The sequence below is a fragment of the Clinocottus analis genome, unplaced genomic scaffold, assembly GCF_023055335.1.
Source record: "Clinocottus analis isolate CAN_PGR_092001 unplaced genomic scaffold, fCliAna1.0.p SCAF_4, whole genome shotgun sequence".
Lineage (NCBI taxonomy): Eukaryota > Metazoa > Chordata > Actinopteri > Perciformes > Cottidae > Clinocottus > Clinocottus analis.
In genome coordinates, this window is record NW_027176153.1 from 11,171,794 (window position 1) to 11,191,761 (window position 19,968).

The 19,968-nt window shown below is 42.1% G+C and overlaps 1 protein-coding gene across 4 annotated transcripts in view; it reads right to left on the reverse strand.

The window, feature by feature from the left end:
* The window catches only part of nphp4 (nephronophthisis 4), a 143,148-nt gene that overhangs the window by 85,487 nt on the left and 37,693 nt on the right, over positions 1–19,968 (reverse strand). For 3 of the 4 annotated variants that reach the window (XM_068598078.1, XM_068598079.1, XM_068598077.1), the window contains exons 7-8: positions 8,043–8,227; positions 4,036–4,171 (exon numbers count right to left, since the gene is read on the reverse strand). In XM_068598078.1, the coding sequence (XP_068454179.1) occupies positions 4,036–4,171; positions 8,043–8,227 (321 nt within the window). Of the gene's footprint in view, positions 1–4,035; positions 4,172–8,042; positions 8,228–11,331; positions 11,462–19,968 lie in introns of all 4 variants that reach the window. The other variant, XM_068598080.1, reaches the window with a different exon arrangement.

Sequence of the window (19,968 nt, forward strand, 5' to 3'; positions counted from 1 at the left end):
GAAAAAGTCTCGGAGGAGGCTGTGGGTGCAATCAGACATGAACTCTCACATTTGCGGTTCACAAGTGCCTTCGAGTGCCGTGAAGTGCTGCTGACAGGGTGCAGCTGCCTGCCCTGAAGGCACACCTCAGCTCAACCCAGGAATAACACCTCAGAAGCGTCACATGTCTGACAGCTGTGACTCAGGCGCAGGGACGTTGCACACCGTCCCATCCCACCCGCCTTGGAACACGAAGACTGAAGTTTGAAGTTTTAAGCGATACCATACCACTGACAGTACAACCCACTGAAAAGTGCACTGAAGGGTGTCGAGGCCGTGTGCCGTCTCCAGAAGGCATTGCGTATCAAACCCTTTATCAGTCAACATCCAAGACGCATCAGACTCTGGATTAAACACCCACAAAACAACATGTGCACACATCAGCACACAAATACACACTCTCCGCTCCCACGCTCGGACAGAAATTACCCTCCACCTGCTAAATATCTCTCCCCTCATCAAACATTTGTGCCGGCAAAGGCGAAGTTGGTGAAGTAGAGTGACGTAGGAGATCACCCACACAACACTTCTTTGCCAAGCTATTCTGGGACGATGTAGACAGATATCAGTTTGATGGTTTCTATCAGGTTTGTTAGAAATTGAGTGAACCTTTTTCACTTAAACCCAAGAAAATATATTCCAGCATGGGTGTTCTAAATTCAGTTTTATGGCAATCCGTCAGTGCAATTTAGAGCTATCTTGTGTGAAAAGTTGATATTTCTGGGAGACTAGAGCTGGTAGGCGGACCAGAAGAGCTCATTAAGTGTCCAGATGGTAAACGGTTCAAAATTTGTTGAGCACAAAGCTGAATGACAATCTGACCATGCATGATGTTGGTATTTTCTGTGTACGAGTAGAAGTGTTGGCCCTGCGGTGGCACAAGAAAAAGGATCAAAAGGGCAGCAAAAACATTAGGCTTACCCTGTGGGAAACTGGGAAACATGACTATCAGCGAGGGGCGTGGTTAGGTGAGTGTGACGTGACACTGAGCGGCGACAACCAGGGCGTGAATGCAATATATATATCTTACTTTATAGAAGAACAAAGAATGGCACTGGAGGCTTTTCTTGACGGAAAAAAAGATCCTTTCAATCTTTTTCTAACTCGCTTCGGTAAAGATTTGATTGACAGATGGTGCGGCCGATCACCTGCCAAGTATTTCTCGAAACTGACTTCCCTCGTCCATCTCCAATGACGGCTTCTCAAATGTTTCCGTGCAACAAACCATATGACGGGGTCAGGATATGATAGACCAGCAGCCAAGACCAATGTCCAGTTCTCCCCAAAAAAATATTTTAAAAAAGTGCTGTTGGAAAATAGTGATTGGTGGAATAAAAGTCTCTATAAAATATAAAAAATCTGCAAAAGCAACCAGCACACAGATCAGGGACGGACTGGTCATGTGCGCACAGATGTGACAATGGGCCAAGCTCTGAGCATGCTCAAGACTCTCTCCACATTCCTCACATTCCCTCCTCTCTGTGTTCACTGCTGAACTGCACCAATGGCCTCCATCTTGGCAGCAATAGAGTGGCAGTTTGCTGTCAGAAACGAGGCTGGCAGAATGCAACTGAAACCTGGATCAAGTTAAAATCTACTGTTGAGACACATTTGCTCAGCTTCTTGGAGCAGATAGAATCATAACACGCACATATGTCCTGACTGCAAGCTCAATGTGTCAAAGATAGACACTTAAAACATCAGCCTTTAGAGTCTAGACGATGTCACTGGTGAGACACATTGGGGCTTAAGTATTACCAGTAGAGCAGATTAAATGTAGGAACTGTATGCAACAAAGATAGAAAAGATGGTGAGCTGTTCCTCATTTTTACCGTGATGCGTTTAATGCTTTGGGGGGATAAAAAAACTCTTCAGTAGGAGTTTTCTTTCCCCTGTAAATGTTATCCATTACATGTCAAAATAAATAAATGGAACAATTCATACATGCAAAAAACTAAAAAGGGGGAACACTGTCTATTTACAACAGACTGATTAGCTTTCAAGCGGTTGCTGAGGTAAGAATGGTTGAATTAATACATAAATGCAAATGTGCCCTGGCGCTCCTGTGACCGAGTGGCTGGTTGTTTTTCTGCCGCTTTTAATTGGTGATCCGGTGACCCCTGATTGTATAAAGTATAACAGGCGGTAACACAATGAGAGCCCAGTCTTGGCCTGCGTTAAGTGTTGAAGGCTCACCCACGCACATAATTACCAGTCTTTCTGAGGTTTTCCAAGCCATGAGCGGTTGCTAAGTGGTACGACTTGAATTTGAAAATGACTTCCCTGGGGGTGTGTTGACTGTGTCGGTCCGTACCAAGTGCCAGTTACTGTTTTTTTTTCTGTAGGTTATATAAAAAGAGGGGAGACTGGATAGGATTCCACTAAATGACAATACTGTACCATTATTATTTTTAAACAATGGGCTGTACACACAGCAAGGTGGAGGCACTGGGTTCAACTCCCGTGCTTGGCAGCACCTTTGTGCGGAGTTTGCATGTTCTCCAAAAGCTGGAGAACCCGTGTTCTCTGAATGGATTGTAAACAACCACAGCAGTATTGTTGCAAAATCGTGTGACGTACTTCTAATAGACATTTACAACATCGCATAAGTCTCACAATAAACTAACCTAACTAAAACCAGTGAGAGAGAGAAAATGTAATCTTGATATATTTACTTTGCAAAACAATATAAGTTAATCTTTATCTTTGGAAGGTCAGTCTCTGTTAACTGACAGGTGATCCAAGACACTAATTGCATGCTGTTCGCTCTCAACTAGTGTAAACTTGAAAATAGTTTTTGCACAGAACGCAAGAGTTAGATTTCCTGGCTATATTTTCTCTGTACTGCAAATTCATGCTGCGTATCAGCCACCACATGCCGTTACCACTTCATCAGTTAGGCTCACGTTCGTAAATCTCATGTGGACATAGTTTATAGGGACAATGGGGACTACATCATAAGACTAATTAAAGTCCTATTTGACTCACTCCAACAGTAAGTGAAAAAAACTAATTGCAGCATCACACTCTGAGCTTATTAAAATTCCCAGAAAGCCTTTCAACAAACCCTTAAAAAAATTAAAGCATCCCTGTGCATGCTCCATTTCAGCAGTGGCAGAAGTGATTGCACAGTAGACCTACGCAGTAAGTTTTTTGTTTTTTTTTTATAGAATAAAGTGAGTCATAGTCTGTAGAGTCAATGAGCTCAAGCATCACCTAGGAAACCAGGAGTTTGAGTTCACTGGTTATCGTCACTGGGTTGCTTCGTGAAGCCAGAGCATCCCAACTTGCCCAAAATGTTGGGGAGTAACAAGCGGTACCCTCCAGCACCGCCACAGCTGAGAGTGATAGGCTGTCAGACTCCCATCAGTCAAAGGTTTCCTTTGGAGTTTCAGACCTCAAGCTAGACTGCGAGCTAGTGAACACAAATTTTAGAAAAATGCAGGATTTAATGTACTTTAAAAAAAACTATTTGCAAATGTTTCATGAGGAACGGAATGCCTTCAATGCATTTCTTAGAGGCTAAGGATACACACAACGCGTTTTGTTGCGTAAGACAAAGACAGACAGGTTCGGTTTGGAAGTTGCCTCTGGGGAATACCCCAAATGAAGACATGTACGAACTCCATTTGACCAAATGTCCTATTCATCACAACTCGACTAGATCTTCTCTGGTCCCTTGCTGCGACCGTCTTGTTTGTTTATAGAGCACTCATTGCGAAGAAAGCCTTTGGTAATTTCCTCTGGGAGACACAGGCAAGATGTTGCGAGATGGATGGAGTGATACTCCAAGGATAGGAAGGAGGTGGTGAGAAGAGAGGACAGTGAGGGCACTAGTACATCAATTCATGTTTGTGAAGACCTGTTTAAGTCAAATGACGTGAAGAGGTTATTCTGGCTTGTCTTTATTTCATAAAAAAATGGATTTCAGGCAAGGAACTGGGGTTTAGGATTAACATTAAGTATGGTTTAGGGCTTAGTGTGCGTTTCTCTTACCATCGTCTCTCGGCCAATCGGTGCAGAGAAGACGTACTCCAGCTGGAAGACAATTGCCAAAGCATGATGATTGGTCAGCCTGAGCTCCAAGCTCTTGCGAAGGCCGAGCGTCTGAGGGAGGGTTGATAACGCAGAGCTGATGAGAGAGAAGACACACACACACACACACACACACACACACACACACACACACACACACGTACTGATGGAGTGAAGGGTATACGTTAAGAGAGAGCGACGAGAAGTAAAGAAGTAATACTGGAACACATGTAACGATTATTTGTGACCGATGTGCTTCAAGGCCATTACTGACAATTTGAAAACAGTTTTATTTCTCATTTAAAAATTAAAAAAAAAAAAAAAATTTGTGTCAGGAGCATTCATGCTCACTTGCTCAATGCTCCCTGGCAAGCGGCGGCCTCCTGTGTAAGCAGTGGAACAGCACGCTCGGTATTCGTCATTCACAGTTTGCATACACCATAGGCGGGAGCATACTGTGGAGCACGAGGTGGGGTCGAGCGCCTTTTCTGTTTTCCCGCTCAGCGGACACGCTGGAGAACGGAACCAGCGAGCGCGTCAGATTTTAGTTTCTTTCTCTTTTTCTCTGATGTCTGGAAGCGACCGGGCACAACACAAGACTGTCAGCTTTCAAAAGGCAGCAGCACTCACAGAAACATAAAGATCATAATCATTGTTGTCTACCCTGTTGTTATCACACTGAACAGCGTCGACACAAACACTTTCTTCTTCTTCGTCTACAGAAAACACAAATTCACAGAACAAATGATGTTTGCCGTAGTTTGACGATGGTGATTACGGTTATTCGTATAATACAGAAATTGAGCGCAGATTGTTGGGTGGCATGTGATTATGTCGATTACACTTTCCTGTGTTTGTGTACGTGCTCCCGAGCTTGTAAGACACCTATATAATCATCCATATAATCAGCTGGTGTCTCATTTAAAGGAGAACACAATATATTTTGATTCAGACACGCACTGAAACGAGGCAATCATCTCTCCCCGTCTGTGTGTCATCTGTACAGGTTCACAGCATCGTCTTTGGTACGTTTGACTTTTTTTAAATAATGGGATTATTTCTTTTACCCAAAAGTTCATTATTCACTAGTCCTAACAATGACAATGTGAAAGATGAAACACCATTGAGGCATACCACATTTAGTGCAATTACAAGTATTATAATTAGGACTTTATAATATGAAAATAACACAGTTAATTGTTGAATATTGTATTGTGGGTTTGTAGTATTTGAGCATACTGTCTAGAGAAAAAAAATATTTTTTTAACCCAAAAAGCAGTTCTGCCTGATGACTCACTGATGCGCCCTGACAGCTCATTAATTGAAACTGCTGGCTGTTGTTTATTTGCGATGGTCAAAGGTTCGCTCGCTTTTAACATTTACGTGAGGAAATATTTCCAGTGATTTACCAGCAGGATGGAACGTTTGTGACAGCTGGTATACCCAAAGTATCAGAAGAGATGTTTTTTTTTTTTTTTAAACGAGTGCTACCAATCCATTAGCAATGTGCAGTGACCAGCTCTGAAACTGATGACCTGAATTTGTGGGCACTTCAAGTTTGACAAAATAGTGGAGTTTGCCTCAACACGTGTCACTCTAAACTTGGCTCTTTCTGAAAATGTACTTGTTTAGTTCAGTGTTTCTCATGCCTGGAGATTTAGATGTAGGATCTCTATGTGCTGTGTGGGCAAGTTTTTTTTAGCTTTGGTCCTGTACCTCTCCTGCTTGGATCTGCTTCTGATATACTTAAACCCATTCAATCCACATGTTTTACTGCTGATCAAAAGCAGGCACTGTTGACCTGACATCACTAGGTCCACTTTGACAAGGTTAGCACTAAGTGTGATGGTGCCTCAATAAAACCCAGGAGCAGAGGCAGCAGGAGCCGCATCACCTTTATTGGTTATAAAGTACCGGCACGTATTGGAACGTATTGCAAGGCAGCTTTACGAGGGTGGAAGCCTGTGTAGCACGGAAAAGTGTGTAAATTACGAGGCTGGGGGTTGGGTTGGAAAATGCAAGGCTTTATCAAGCGTTGGGGTTTGCGCAAGGTCAACTACAAAGCATAAACTTAATAGTTGTGCTTTTACAAGATTGTATTGATATATATATATGCGTCTTACCAGATACATAAATGTTAAACTATGCAGCAACCGACACATTGTGTTCGCTTTTTGATCATTTTTTTAAGAAGGACTGTGATCTAATTATGTGTGACATGACCGAAGTTGATGAGTATGCCCAGCCTCATAACTTACAAATAGTAAAACAACCCTAATTAAGGTCCACAGTGAGAGGTTTACAGATTTTATATTTGAGCATGAAAGAAAAGACGTATCAGATCGGCAATCATCCTGTATGCTATGTTGCAGAGAAAAAAGATCTGATTGGTGTATCCATCTGTGACAGTGGAGGACATCAAACATGATGGGAGAGAGAGGGAAGTCTTTCAGCCATTCTGTAAATCGGTGATCACCCAAACCCAAAATATTTCTCTTTATTCTCTACTAAGTTGGTTAATAAAAGCTGCATGCATCCGAACAGGTATGAAGGGTAAAAGGTGTCTGAATCAGAACCGCTTCAGTGCTCTTCTGCAACGACAGTACAAGTCTCTGAACTTTATTAGAGGAGTGAACACCAGTTTTCTACAAGATGTCCTCTCATTTGATGAAATCTTGACACACATCTGACTGGGTGGACGTGACACAGCAAATGTAAAGAACACAGTATGTGACGCGTCGTTTTCATTCTCATCAAACGTTATAGTGTAAATATAAATATGTAAATATTCCAAAAAAAGTTTAACTTGTGTCTAGGTTGTGCGGTGAGGAGCAGCAGAGGCATGAATTCACGAGGGACTGGGCGCTCAAATTTGGAGCATTCTGGCCATGATTTGTTTTTCTTGCAAAGAAAAGTTTTCAATAAAACATAACACACAGTAAATATACTATTTATCTTCTTAATAAACAAGAAACAGCACTTACTTCACCACTGAAGGTAAAATGATTAAGGCTCGGTGATTGGCACATCTTGGATAAGGAACAATGGTGGCACAACGGCAACACATCGTCCTCCTCCTATATGTAACTCTCTCTCCGTCACTATGTTAGGCGAGTCTTTCAGCTCTGCAGTCATATTTGCGCTGACTTGCACGCCAATCTGCTTGTGTTGCTAACCTCAGTACCTGTTGCAAATTGTGTATGACTCTAGGTTTCCGGGCGGAACTCGAGTTTGTATACTTTGGTTTACACGTTGTTATTTTTCTTCCCCATTAGTCCCCCATTAGTAAAAAATAAATGGAAAAAAACTCCCGTAGATTTCCATGTGTGGATAAGTCTTCCTGTAATTGTCGCATAATTGAAGCAGCGCAATAAGGAAAGGCTGTTTTTCAGATTCATGGTGGAGATGCATTGAAACCCTCCAACAAACTGGAGGAAATGGCAGAACTTAAAATAGACCTATATTTTATTGTTTTAAATTATTCATATATTTCTTTCTGTCTCTTTAAAGGATGAAAAATGTACACCCGTATATAAAATAACTGATCCCGACCCATTATGTGTGATAAGGAAAGCACAAAAGTAAAACGCAACAAATATATGCTGTGCATTGTAGAAGTCAGGAGAGGATAAAGCAAATAGACACCAGGGAAGAATAAGATACAAGTCTGCAATGTTTCACTTTTTTCTAGACATCCATCCCCCAAAGACTATTCTACACAAATGAAATTCATACCAGCCTTTAGCTCTTTCAAAAATACAATTTTTGCTGACTTTCCAGGATAAACTTTCAATCACTTGCCTACCAGCAAAAGGACCCGTGCCAGGTGAGGCTGAGAAATACTATAAAAATAAGCACTCTTGAAATCATTTCTGTACATCTGTGGATTTGGAGAACAGAATATTGCTCCGCCGTTCCCCTGTGGCCGGCAGTAACAGCATCACTGAACATGCGCTTCCTTTGCTCACCTGTCCTTGCCCAGGGTGCTCTGTTTGGAGGCGCTGTCGGAACGACCTCTCGACCCTGAGGCCAGCGGCTCGAGCACTACCATATGAGGTTTGTCGAGGAAACACCAGCCGTTGTGGACCCCGACATGGAGCCTCCTTTCCTGGATGATGACTGTTCTTGGAGTACTCTCCGGCCCCGGTTGTTTCTGAGAGTCAGTGAGAGGAAGAGTTACAACACTAAACACCACACATATTCACATTCATTTGTGTTTGCTTTATTTCCTGGTTTTGGGCCCGGACCCTTAGTTACAATGGTGGAAGATCTTAAAGCTACCTTAAAGCATACGTTAATTTACACAATAGTGTGTTTTCCACCCCTTTGTGCTCGCTGTGGAAGAACTTGGCCGGCCTGCACAGCCATGAAAAGTATTATCTAAAGCACAGGGCAGACATCTTGAGATTCTCAAGACTTGAAGCTGACTTGGTTGTATTTGTAAGTATCATAACTTATAAATTCTTAAAATGGTTATCTAATCGGCTGTTTTGGTCTCAGTCAACGAAGACCTTTGTAGACAATTAGTTGTTTTTCTTATTCCTTTTTCATGAATGACATATTTCCAAGAAACGTATAAGCACATCTTTAAAAACACACGATTTAAAGTGCTGCTTTGGAACAATTCTTTGAGAAACTCAGTAAATTAACTCATTGATTCGTTGATTTGGACAACCTAGGAAATTATTTCTTTGCTAGTCTATTTCCATGCTAGGATATCTCAAGTACTCCATGATGAAAACGTATACTATTATACATACAAAATACATATGGTGTTAGGAGCAATAAGGATGATGGCATATCTATGGATCTATTTTGAGGCAATTACAAGGATTCAATGACAGCTGCTCCCAATTATCACTTCGTACTCCTCATAGTGGCTCCAGTTATCCACTTTGCACTTCTGATTCTACGCTGTTGACAAGTTTGATTTCGAAGATGTTTGGCATGCTATTAATAGAATATTATTTTAGGTTTTGTTAAGTTGTACTTAACTCAGTCACTCTGACAGAAAACAAAACACTTGTGGACCACAAACGTCCAGAGACAGGTCAAACACTTCCTGTTTACTTTGAATCTTGTTGTACCATCCTAATGATATTAATTACGTCAAATAAAATGCCTTGGGACTCCAAAGTGCATGTTTTATGGTCTCATAAGGTTCACACTTGTTCATTCTAACATGGGTTTTTTAAAGTAAAATTTGTTTACCATCAGTAAAAATAATAATGTTCGAGGGCTGGTTATCAAATCGTAGTTGTTGGGTTATTAAAAATGTGTGTTTTGTCCGTTTTACTTAGTTTTGGAGTTTCCCAATCGCAGTAATTCCTTTGGTAAATACAATGTTAATACACGTGATAGAAATTATGGATAAAACTATGAAAAAAAAAGCAAAGTTGTCATAAACTCGAATGTACTTAATGAGATAATTGTACGTCTCATTTTATCAGCATACTGTTTATTTAATTTTTGTTTAACTTTTAATGAACAAATATATTTAAAAAAATGTAATTAAATAAAAAAGTAAATGTGTCAAGAGGTGATGTCGGAAAGACTGTGCAGCTGCCACTTGTAATGCACAACTGACTGTCAACAGCTCAGTGATTGACTGTAAACTCTCTCACCCCGAAGTGCAGAGCCGCGCTGAGCTCGCCTCTCGTCCCACTCCTTCCCATTTGTTTCATTTCAACCTCTTCCCTCCCTCATCACGTCTCTCACGCCCACTCTTCCTTTCTTTCTTTCGCTCGCTCACTTCTTGTCACTCTCTGCCGGTCCCTCACGCTGCCTAAAACCTTCTCCATATCCACCCACGGCTTCTCAATCAAATTAGCATATCAATTCAGCTTTGGGTTCGTCTTTTAAAGCAGCAACAGCAGGAGCAGCAGTCGAGCCTGCCAGGCTACTGCACAGCCCACATGCAGCACAGCTCGCCGCTCTGCTAGTATCACAGCTCTGCACCGACTCATCCCTCTCTCCCTCTCTCCTTCTACCCTCTATCCATCTACCCTCCTGTTGTTATCATTGCTCATTCTTTCACCTACAGGAAATATGTGTTCAGCCGTGTACCATATTTTTCTTTCAGTGATGGAAGATTAGGGTTCTCCTCGTAAGCTCACGTGATTCTTTCCCTCCTGTGTTTCCTTTTGAAAACAATATATCTTGTTTCAAGTGCTACATTTTTTTGGAGAACTTGTCGATAGGTCCACACAGGTGCGTTTGTTTCTTATTTGTTTTAAAACAGGATGAGGTGACTACCTGCTTGTGCCCTGCTTATAGTTTGTGTCAGCTCTCATTTTGCTCCGGGAGTGTTACATAACTAACTTCCGACTGGGTAACATGGGCTAAGGCTTTGTTCAATTATCGCTTGCCGTCTGAGTGCCAAGACGAAGATGTACCCCTCACGCCTTTCAATCCCAGACGCAACCGCACGCACTGTGCATGCACCGAAACACGAGTGGGATGATTACTACTTACCAGAGGAAATGAAACATCGAGTCCCTTTGTGTGCGCTGTACCACGGTTAAGGGGAGGCGTTGAATTAGAAAAAGGAATATATCTATATCTACCTTGTTGAAAATGTATTGTGTTAAATAGACAATTGATGTGACAATTTGCAGCTGATTTGCCAGGTTGAGTTAATGTTGAGGCCCCCATAAACTATTTTAAGAAACGCTGCCCTCGCTGCCGGAATTTGGTCTGAAATTTCCCTTCCTGAATTTGGATGCAGGTTGTATTTGATTGAGAAAACTCAAAAATTGGTTTGCGGTGGACTCGCCTCAGCCTTCGCAGCTGATTGGATGTCAAAGCTTGTCGCCGATTAAGTCTAGCGTGGATTATCGCTCTCGCACAGTGCTCAATGCTCTCCTTGGTTGATGAAACAATCGAGCCAATCAAACGGTCGTCAAGGAGCAAAAGCTGCAGACCTATTTGAATTAATGAAAAATAAATCAGAGATGTCGGTCTTGCCAGATGGCATCTAGTGTTTCCAAATTTAACCCTTAATCTATTGTATTGTATTCAGAGATGCACATGCAATCTATGTCATTACTTTACTATGCATACCAAGCAGCTTGGCTGGAATTTTTCTCAAGCACTTTCTTACCTTATTGTCTTTCACACAGCGGATTTGCATTTGCTATAAAGTTGTTTTTTAAAGCAAAGCATTTCATTGTATTTGAATTAACCCATCCAACTAAATTATTTTTGACGAGAGGCAACAGGCGGCATAAATATGACAAGATATCTGTAAATAATTGCCTTTAGTGACATCCAGATTATAATTACGATTGTGCCGGTTCCTACGCCGTCTACTCTCGCCTCCTTCCTCCACTGCAGCCAGAGCCGATGGAGATGACAGAGAAATGGCTTTGTCTCTTGTTGGACAGGTCTGCCATGAAGTGTTTCACAGTGAGAATAGAGAAAGACAGGGAGAAAGTTGTTTATAAGAGAACATCCATTAAAGTGCTGCTTTCTGTTCTCTGCATCCCTCACCCTCATTCCACTCCAAGTTTTCTTTTTCATTTCTCTCTCTCTCTCCCTCCATCTCTCTCTCCCTCTCCCTACCTCCCTCTCTCCCCTCTCCCCTGCCGAAATATGAATATTTTAGAGCTAAGAAGCTTAAAGGGAACAATGAAATGGCCCCACAAGTTAAATTATACTCCATTTCCAGAGTCAGAGAAGAGGGACTTTTCTGAATGACGAGCACACCGGTGCCACGTGGGTGTGTCTCTCACTTTTTCCACGCTCACATAAGCTTGTTGTCTTCTACTTTATGTCATATTTATTTTATATTCTCCCAGATCCCTTGCTTGAGGAAAAAAAAAGATATACATATTTTTTTTATTTTTTTTAAAGAATTGCTGAACCAGGCAGCTGTTAGTGATCAACATGGTCCCTTCAGTGATCGTAATGCACACTTGACACCTGGGTTACAGAGAATGGAGGCTCCTCGGCGCCAACACGCCTAGATGCTGTTTGTGTCATTAAAAGGGAAACGGAAGGGGGGGCAGAATGAGACGAATGTGCATGCTTTTGGAGGCAGTTTGTTTTTGTCTCACAATGACACGAGTCAGTCAGTGTGGGCGTTGTGAACAAAAAAACTAACCGTTCTGCTTAACCATCCGTTTCCTGTTGGGAAACAATAAACTGAGAGAAAATGCATCGAAGCTAGTGCATCACAATCATCTGTGATGGTTTTGTTTCTGATGGCTGTTAGTCCGCGGCGCATCGAGAGCAAGCCAAAAGCTTTATACCATTATGGCCTTAAGGCTGCAACAGAAACGGTTCTTAAACTGCAAAACTCACAGCACAAATATGTCTGCCATCTCGAGGAAAACAAAACCATATTCCTTTGAAATCTGTGTTGGGGATAAAGTGCCTGCCAGCAAGTCAGAGATAACTCTGGTAGAAAATATATCTTATCTCGGAAAGAAAACTCCACGGGAAATACAGTTACCTCATCTGTGGAAGATTGTATAATGTTTTTTTTATTTTATTATAGTCCACATGAATGGTATTTACACACGCATTTGCCCTTTTTGTTTCATTTTGGTGAGTGTGTTGTTGTTCTTCCTTCCCTCATATAAATTTCAATCCAAAATAAAATGACAAAAACCACCTCTGAAGTACAGAAGTAGAAGATTGTTTCCTCACTTTTTTTAAACTTTTTTTTTAAAGATCACATCCTCAAACTACGGTTATCTTATGTTGATGCTTCGATAAAACAGTGTTTTAGGACAGGTTTGAGTAACAATGATAAATTATAAACAGATAGCAACTGAGAGTGAAGAAATTCAAGTGGAGAGTGAAAGAAAAGAAAGAAAGAAAGAAAAAGAAAAACAAGATGTAAAGTCAAGTGTAGAGTGCAAGTTAAGACAGATATACTGTACAAGACAAATGTTTAAAGTAAAACTAAAGACAAATGAACAAGGAAAAAAAGACGTAAAAAGTACAATAATAAAAGCAAACAACAAAGACAATAGGTTGAGTTAAGAACAGTTAAGGCAGAGACGTAACCTGAGACCTGTAAGAGTTACAAATATTATGTTAATAAGTATGTTAAATTATGTTAAATATATGTAAATAATAAATACATATGAGTATGTAAAGAGTATTAAATATAAATTAAAACAATGTAAATACTGTACATGACAAGATGCATGGTTCATTAAACATCTTAATGTTTACTGTTGCTAAATGGTTGCTGTTGGTATGTTCAACATGATAAATGGGGCAATTTTGTGCCTGGGCTATTGAGGGAAGTTTGTGAAAATTGCTAGCCTATTTTGTATTAACTGGTAACCATGAAATGCCTCAAATCACTTCAGTCAAGAAGAGCATGTACCTGTAGGGTATGTGGAAAGTGTTTCTCTGTCTAAAAATTTCACATCTGCTTCACTCTTCTGGGCTAAGCCCCGGATGTGTCAAACTCCTAGAGACGCCCCTGGTCTTTGCACCTGAAAATTGCATTATCATCGTTGAATAGTAACAACAAAGATTCTCTTGGATTCAATTTACCGGTTCAACTGCTGGGAGAGGCGGTGGGAGACAGAGGGGTGAGGATGACATATTAGTAAGCATAATTGATTTAGTTGGGGACGCTGTCATTTGAATAAAATGGACCTGCTCAAGAAAGAAAGAAAGTCATTTAGAGGGAATTTGGGAATAATCACAGTTGGAAGAGAAATGGAGCGCAGGCGGCAGCTGCCTCATTGTGCTAGTTTAAGGGGAAATGGGTGTCGATTTTCAGGAGAAGGAGGAATTAGTTTTTGAAGGTTATTCCTTTTGTGCTTAAAGGCCAGGAGATGAAGTGAGAACGCAAGCTCTCTTTAATAGCTCCAACTGGGACAGAAAAAGCTTGAGGCAGAAAATGGCTCTTGACCCCGTAATCACCGGGCGGGGGCTTCATAAATGGTCACGACGGGGCTTAGAGGCTCTGATCAATAGCAGGTACAGATGTCTCAATAGGGGCCTCCGAAAGCCTGATACCTGCTACCAATGAGTAATGATAATCCCCAAAAACATAATAATGATAATAATATCTTTATTTATAAAGCACCTTTTAAAAACAGAGTCTACAAAGTGCTTTGACTAACAATGGATAGTGGATGGCAAAGGGCATCATCGAATAGCGACAGGGGGGTTACAATACTTTGGGGTTTTGGACTCTTGGTCAGACAAATCATTTATATAATAAACAAAATGATCCACAAACATACAGTACAGCCTCCACCATGTTGAGAGCCGAGTGGGGGAGGGCGACCCCTCATTCCTCGATACGCTCGGAATTTGAAATGTCGTACCTTCAAAGTGAAGAAGATAACTGCTCACTGAGAGGACGATGTCTTTACGTTCATGTGAAAGAGCCGCGGTTACCAAGCTGCCAAAGAGTTCACTGAAATATATAATAAGCAAAATAGCAGAAATGATTGTATGACTCATAGGATAATTGCATCTTTTCACACTTGTCTTGACAATATAATTAAAAATGTCCCCTCATGATTCTGATTACCCACATAATATGTCATTACATTTAAATTATCTGTTTGCATTGTTGCTACTTAAATAGACACACACACACACACACACACACACACACACACACACACACGTTTACATCCTTTTTTAATCCCCTTAGGGAAATTCTTCTCTGCATTTGACCCATCCTTGGTTAAGAAGCGGTGGGCTGCCCTGTGAGGCGCCCGGGAAGGAACTCGGGGTTAGGTGTCTTGCTCAGGGGCACTTCGACAAGTGAGGGTCCGGGGATCAAACCGGCTATATTGTGGAAACGGGACGACCACTCCTGAGCTACAGCCGCCCACTACTACTCAAATAGACGCACAGACACACACACACACACGCGCACACACACACGGTGTCTGATGCCAGTCTATGGAGCTGCACACATATGCGTTCTCCAGAACCTGAGATGCAGAACAACCAAAATGTCAACAAAAAATGTTAGAAAATGAATATGGCAATAATGTAGAGAAACGCTTTGGCTGAGGAGGGCTCGCCTTTTTTAATATCAGGTGTTCTGGTAACCATCTTATTCAACACTTACTCTGAAAAAGTCAGACTTTCATTTATTTTGTCACAGGTCAGCATTATAACAGGGGTGATCTTTTTCATGACCGCACAAGAATTCCTCTCATCTATCGATTCTGGTCAAATCGAACCTCTTTTCAGTTGTTGCCATTTAATTTTGTCCTTACAATGTATTACATGTGGTGAAAAATGTTGCACTAAAAGCTATAAAAGGCCAATAAAAAGCTGAAAAACACTTAGGTGGTAAGTGTATTTTTTTCTCTCTGTATGGCGGGATAAAAGCCGTCAGCTATTCGTCAGTAAGTTTTTGTGTCAGTACTTTGTAAAATCAATGTGTAGGCTGTTTAAAAAGATAACAATAACGCCACAGATGGCAACTGTCATCTCAAGGGTTGTGAGAGAGAAAGAGAGAAAGAGAGAGAGAGAAAGAAAAGAGTGTGAGAGAGCGAGAAAGCAGATGAAATTATGTCCCACATGAGTTTCGTATAAGCCAATTACCAAGTCAGTTACACAACTGTATGTCTCTTACCTTTTGAAAACCAGGGAGCAAAATAAAGACGTCTTTCTGACTCGTGACGATCACACATCACTTCACAGTCACACAGGAGACGCTTGCTGGCTGTTAACGTATCATTTTCAATATTTTTACCAACACACCAGTCAGGACACCGGCACATCTGCATCCATGCCAAGACGTGATGTGTGTGTGTGCTTGTGTGTGTATGTGTTGCTACCCACACAGTGGATGTTAGCTCCCCCATATTGAGGGTGAGTCATCCATGGCAAGAAACAGTGGCAGCATCATTAGCATGCCGCTCTCATCCTCCCACTCCCCTGCTCCTTAACAGATTTTAACTGGCACAGCGCTTCCACTGATAAATCACTGTTGCCCTACTGCTGAAACACTCCCATAATTCACAACCAAAAATATTAAGTCAAACACACACACACCCACACACACACACACACACACACACTCGTACTGCTGCCTTCCTCTTTCCCCTCCTCATACCACTTCTCGTCCCCAAGCATAATATAACTCATAAAACTTACATCCATTGCACACTTCACACCACCGTGAGCACATGATTGGTTCACTTGGAACGAGACCCCTCACGCTAGCACAGTCCAACTGTGACCGATAGGACGCACACATGCTATATCATATAACCTTAAAGGATAAGGCTGGCATCGTCATACAATTTTATTACTGACAACCCCCCATTCCCTCCTCCTCCATCAACCCTTCAACCGAGCCACTTCGTTGACTACTTCACAAAAAAGATAGATGACATCCGCTCATTCACCACTCGACCTTCTTCTACTACTTCACCTCCATCAACTCCGTCCTCCCCCACGCTGTCCTCCTTCAACACCCTGTCTCCTAATCAAGTTCTCTCCTTGGTGACCTCCGCCCGTCCAACCACCTGCCCTCTGGACCCCATCCCATCTCACATCCTCAAGTCCATCACTCCTAACCTTCTTCCCTTTCTCACCCATCTCATCAACACCTCCCTCGCAACCGGCTGTTTCCCCAACTCTATGAAGAAAGCAAGAGTTAACCCTCTCCTGAAGAAACCCATTCTCAATCCGTCCGAAGTCAACAACTACCGACCTGTCTCCCTCCTTGCCTTTCTTTCCAAAACTCTGGAACGAGCTATCTTTCACCAAGCCTCCTACTTTCTCCACCAGAACAACCTCCTGGACCCTCATCAGTTTGGATTCATGGCAGGCCACTCCACAGAGACGGCCCTCCTTGCTGTCTCTAAGCAGCTCCAAACTGCTAGAGCAGCCTCCCTCTCCTCTGTCCTCATCCTTCTAGACCTCACTGCTGCCTTTGATACCATGAACCACCAGATCATCATCTCCTCCCTCCAGGATCTCGGTATCTCAGGCACTGCGCTCTCCCTCTTCTCATCATACCTCGATAATCGCACTTACCGGGTAAGTTGGAAAGGATCTGTGTCTGAACCTCGTCATCTCACTACTGGGGTCACTCAGGGCTCACAGTCCTCTCCTCTTCTCGCTGTACACCAACTCCCTCGGCTCTGTCATTCGCTCGCATGGCTTCTCCTACCATAGCTACGCTGACGACACCCAACTGATCCTCTCGTTTCCCCAATCAGAAACAGGGATACCTGAGCGAATCTCTGCCTGTCTGACTGACATTTCTCAGTGAATGTCCACACACCACTTGAAAATCAACCCTGACAAGACTGAACTGCTTTTCCTTCCAGGAAAAGGCTCCCTTACCCAAGACCTCACGATCACCTTCAACAACGCAGTGCTGGCCCCGACCCCAACTGCCAGGAACCTTGGTGTGACACTTGACAGTCAACTCTCCCTGACTGCCAACATCACCGCAACAACACGCTCCTGTAGGTTCATGCTGTACAACATCAGGAGAATATGTCCCCTGCTGACACAGAAGGTAGCACAGGTTCTGGCCCAGGCCATGATCATCTCCCGCCTCGACTACTGCAACTCCCTCCTGGCAGGTCTTCCTGCCAATGCAAATCGACCTCTACAGCTTATCCAGAGCGCAGCAGCTCGACTGATCTGTAACCTCCCGAAGTTCACTCACACTACTCCACTCCTCCGCGCCCTCCACTGGCTACCGGTGGCCGCCCGCATCTGCTTCAAGACATTGGTACTTACGTACCGTGCTACGAACAGATCAGGTCCGACCTACATGGTAAAACCAGCTCGTTCGCTCCGCTCAGCTTCAGCCAATCAGCTTGTCGCCCCGCCACTGCGAACTAAGCACTCAACAAAATCACGACTGTTTGCAGTCCTGGCTCCCCGATGGTGGAATGAGCTCCCCATTGACATCAGGACAGCAGAAAGTGTCTACATCTTCCGCCGCAAACTAAAAACTCATCTTTTTCGACTACACCTTGAATAAAGACAATGACAGCAGCACTTAGGCAGCACTTAGATGTCTCTCATTCATAGCACTTTGTAGTTTGACTTTATTTGGGAAATTGTTCTGTCTTGATTTTTGCTGTTCCTAGTTCGTACTTACGGTTGAAGTCGCTTTGGATAAAAGCGTCAGCTAAATGACATGTAATGTAACAAATTCCACCGATAAAGTGTCGTAAATATGTTCTGAATATTCCCCACCCTATAGCACTTAGCTCCAAACACACACACACACACACACACACACACACACACACACACACACACACACACACACACACATATATATATATATATATATATATATATATATATATATATATATATATATATATATATATATATATATATATATATATTCCTACTGAGGGTATAAATCTTTAATAACAGGTCACAACTACATAGTTTATTTCTCACTTCCGAGAATCCCTCCAACTCCTCCGGTGTAGTTTTGTTAAAAACATCTCCTTAAACAACTGGACAGTGTAATTTTTAAACAAACGTTACTCTGTGCTCCATTGAGTTTCTACAGCAGCATGATCTTGTATATGGGACTGGCATTAAATAATCTACGGTATGTGTGTTTTCATGATAATGCGGGGACATGTTACCCAGAGTAACAGTGTGGCCCATTGATGTATTTTGTATAGCCTTTGGAAAAACAAAGGAGCTCCACGGCACTCAGTGCGTTTCCATGATAGTATCAATTTGAATCTTGCTTTAGTCGGACTATGCTATCTTTTGGGGCAACTGCTATTATCCTAATATACATGGCAGTGAATAAATCGAATCATTGGCTGAAAGCATGTCATATTTGATACGATAGGTGGCGCTGTTTTCATTACAACAAGTGGTGATACAGCCATTTCCGCTTGACCTCTTCACCACCACCACCACCACCATCAACTCCTTCAATACATGAAGCAAAAATTGTGTCTGCTCTTCGGTCCAAAAATGTGTGGTGCCTCTTGTGTTGTCCATGGCGTTGTTTGTTTGTGTCTGCCGGCCAGCTCCCAGCAGTGACAACTTATCGTCTCTTTCGACTTCCGGGTCACGACATAAGAGAGAGGGAGGAGGGCGGCGGAATCTCAAGCATGCGCAAAGACGCATAGTCCAGTTGCTAATCCAATTCACCGTTTACTTTCTGCGATGTCCAAATTTTCAACCCGGTTGAATCAAGTTGTCCAGGGGTGTTAATCGGATCGTAGTCAGACCACAATTATTTGAACAAAGATGTTTACATGAAAGGGATATAAGGGATTTCAGTCCGATTAAGCCGGTAATTTGAATGCATGTAACCAGAATTTATTAACTTGAATTCACAAAATATACTAGCGTGGCAAATTTTGATCAAGACGATGATGAACTCAGCAAAACTAACTCCCAAGGAAGTCATGCTTTAATGCAGAAACAGCATTCATATTAATTGTTTTCTCCAACATTAAACTAACTAACATAATAGCCATTTTTAGGTGAGGAAGTACGTCATTTTCAGCGACATCAGTATCTGGAATTACAGCACCCGCATTGGCAGCCCATGACAGGCCTCATGGAAGGCAATCGATAAATGACGCTGGATGCTGGTAGTTAAATGTCCTTGCGTGGAATCAGTACATTTTTGCTTATCTTATCCTATTGCTTATCTTATCGTTCGGGAGCTCTTCTACTCCTGAACAAGTAATAGTTAGGATGAGATGAGAATACCCTGCGTTTTGTTGAACAAAACCATGTCAACGAGATGTGGGATTTTTCTTTTCTTCAGACTTTTAAAAAAGGGACAATGTGTTGCATTTAGGTGGCTTTATTGACAGAAAAAGAATGTTTTCTTTAGTGTGTAATAACCTGAAAATAAGGAATGTGTGGTTTCGTTAATTTAGAAAGAGCTGTTTGTATCCACACATGGAGCGGGTCCTCTTCACAGAGATG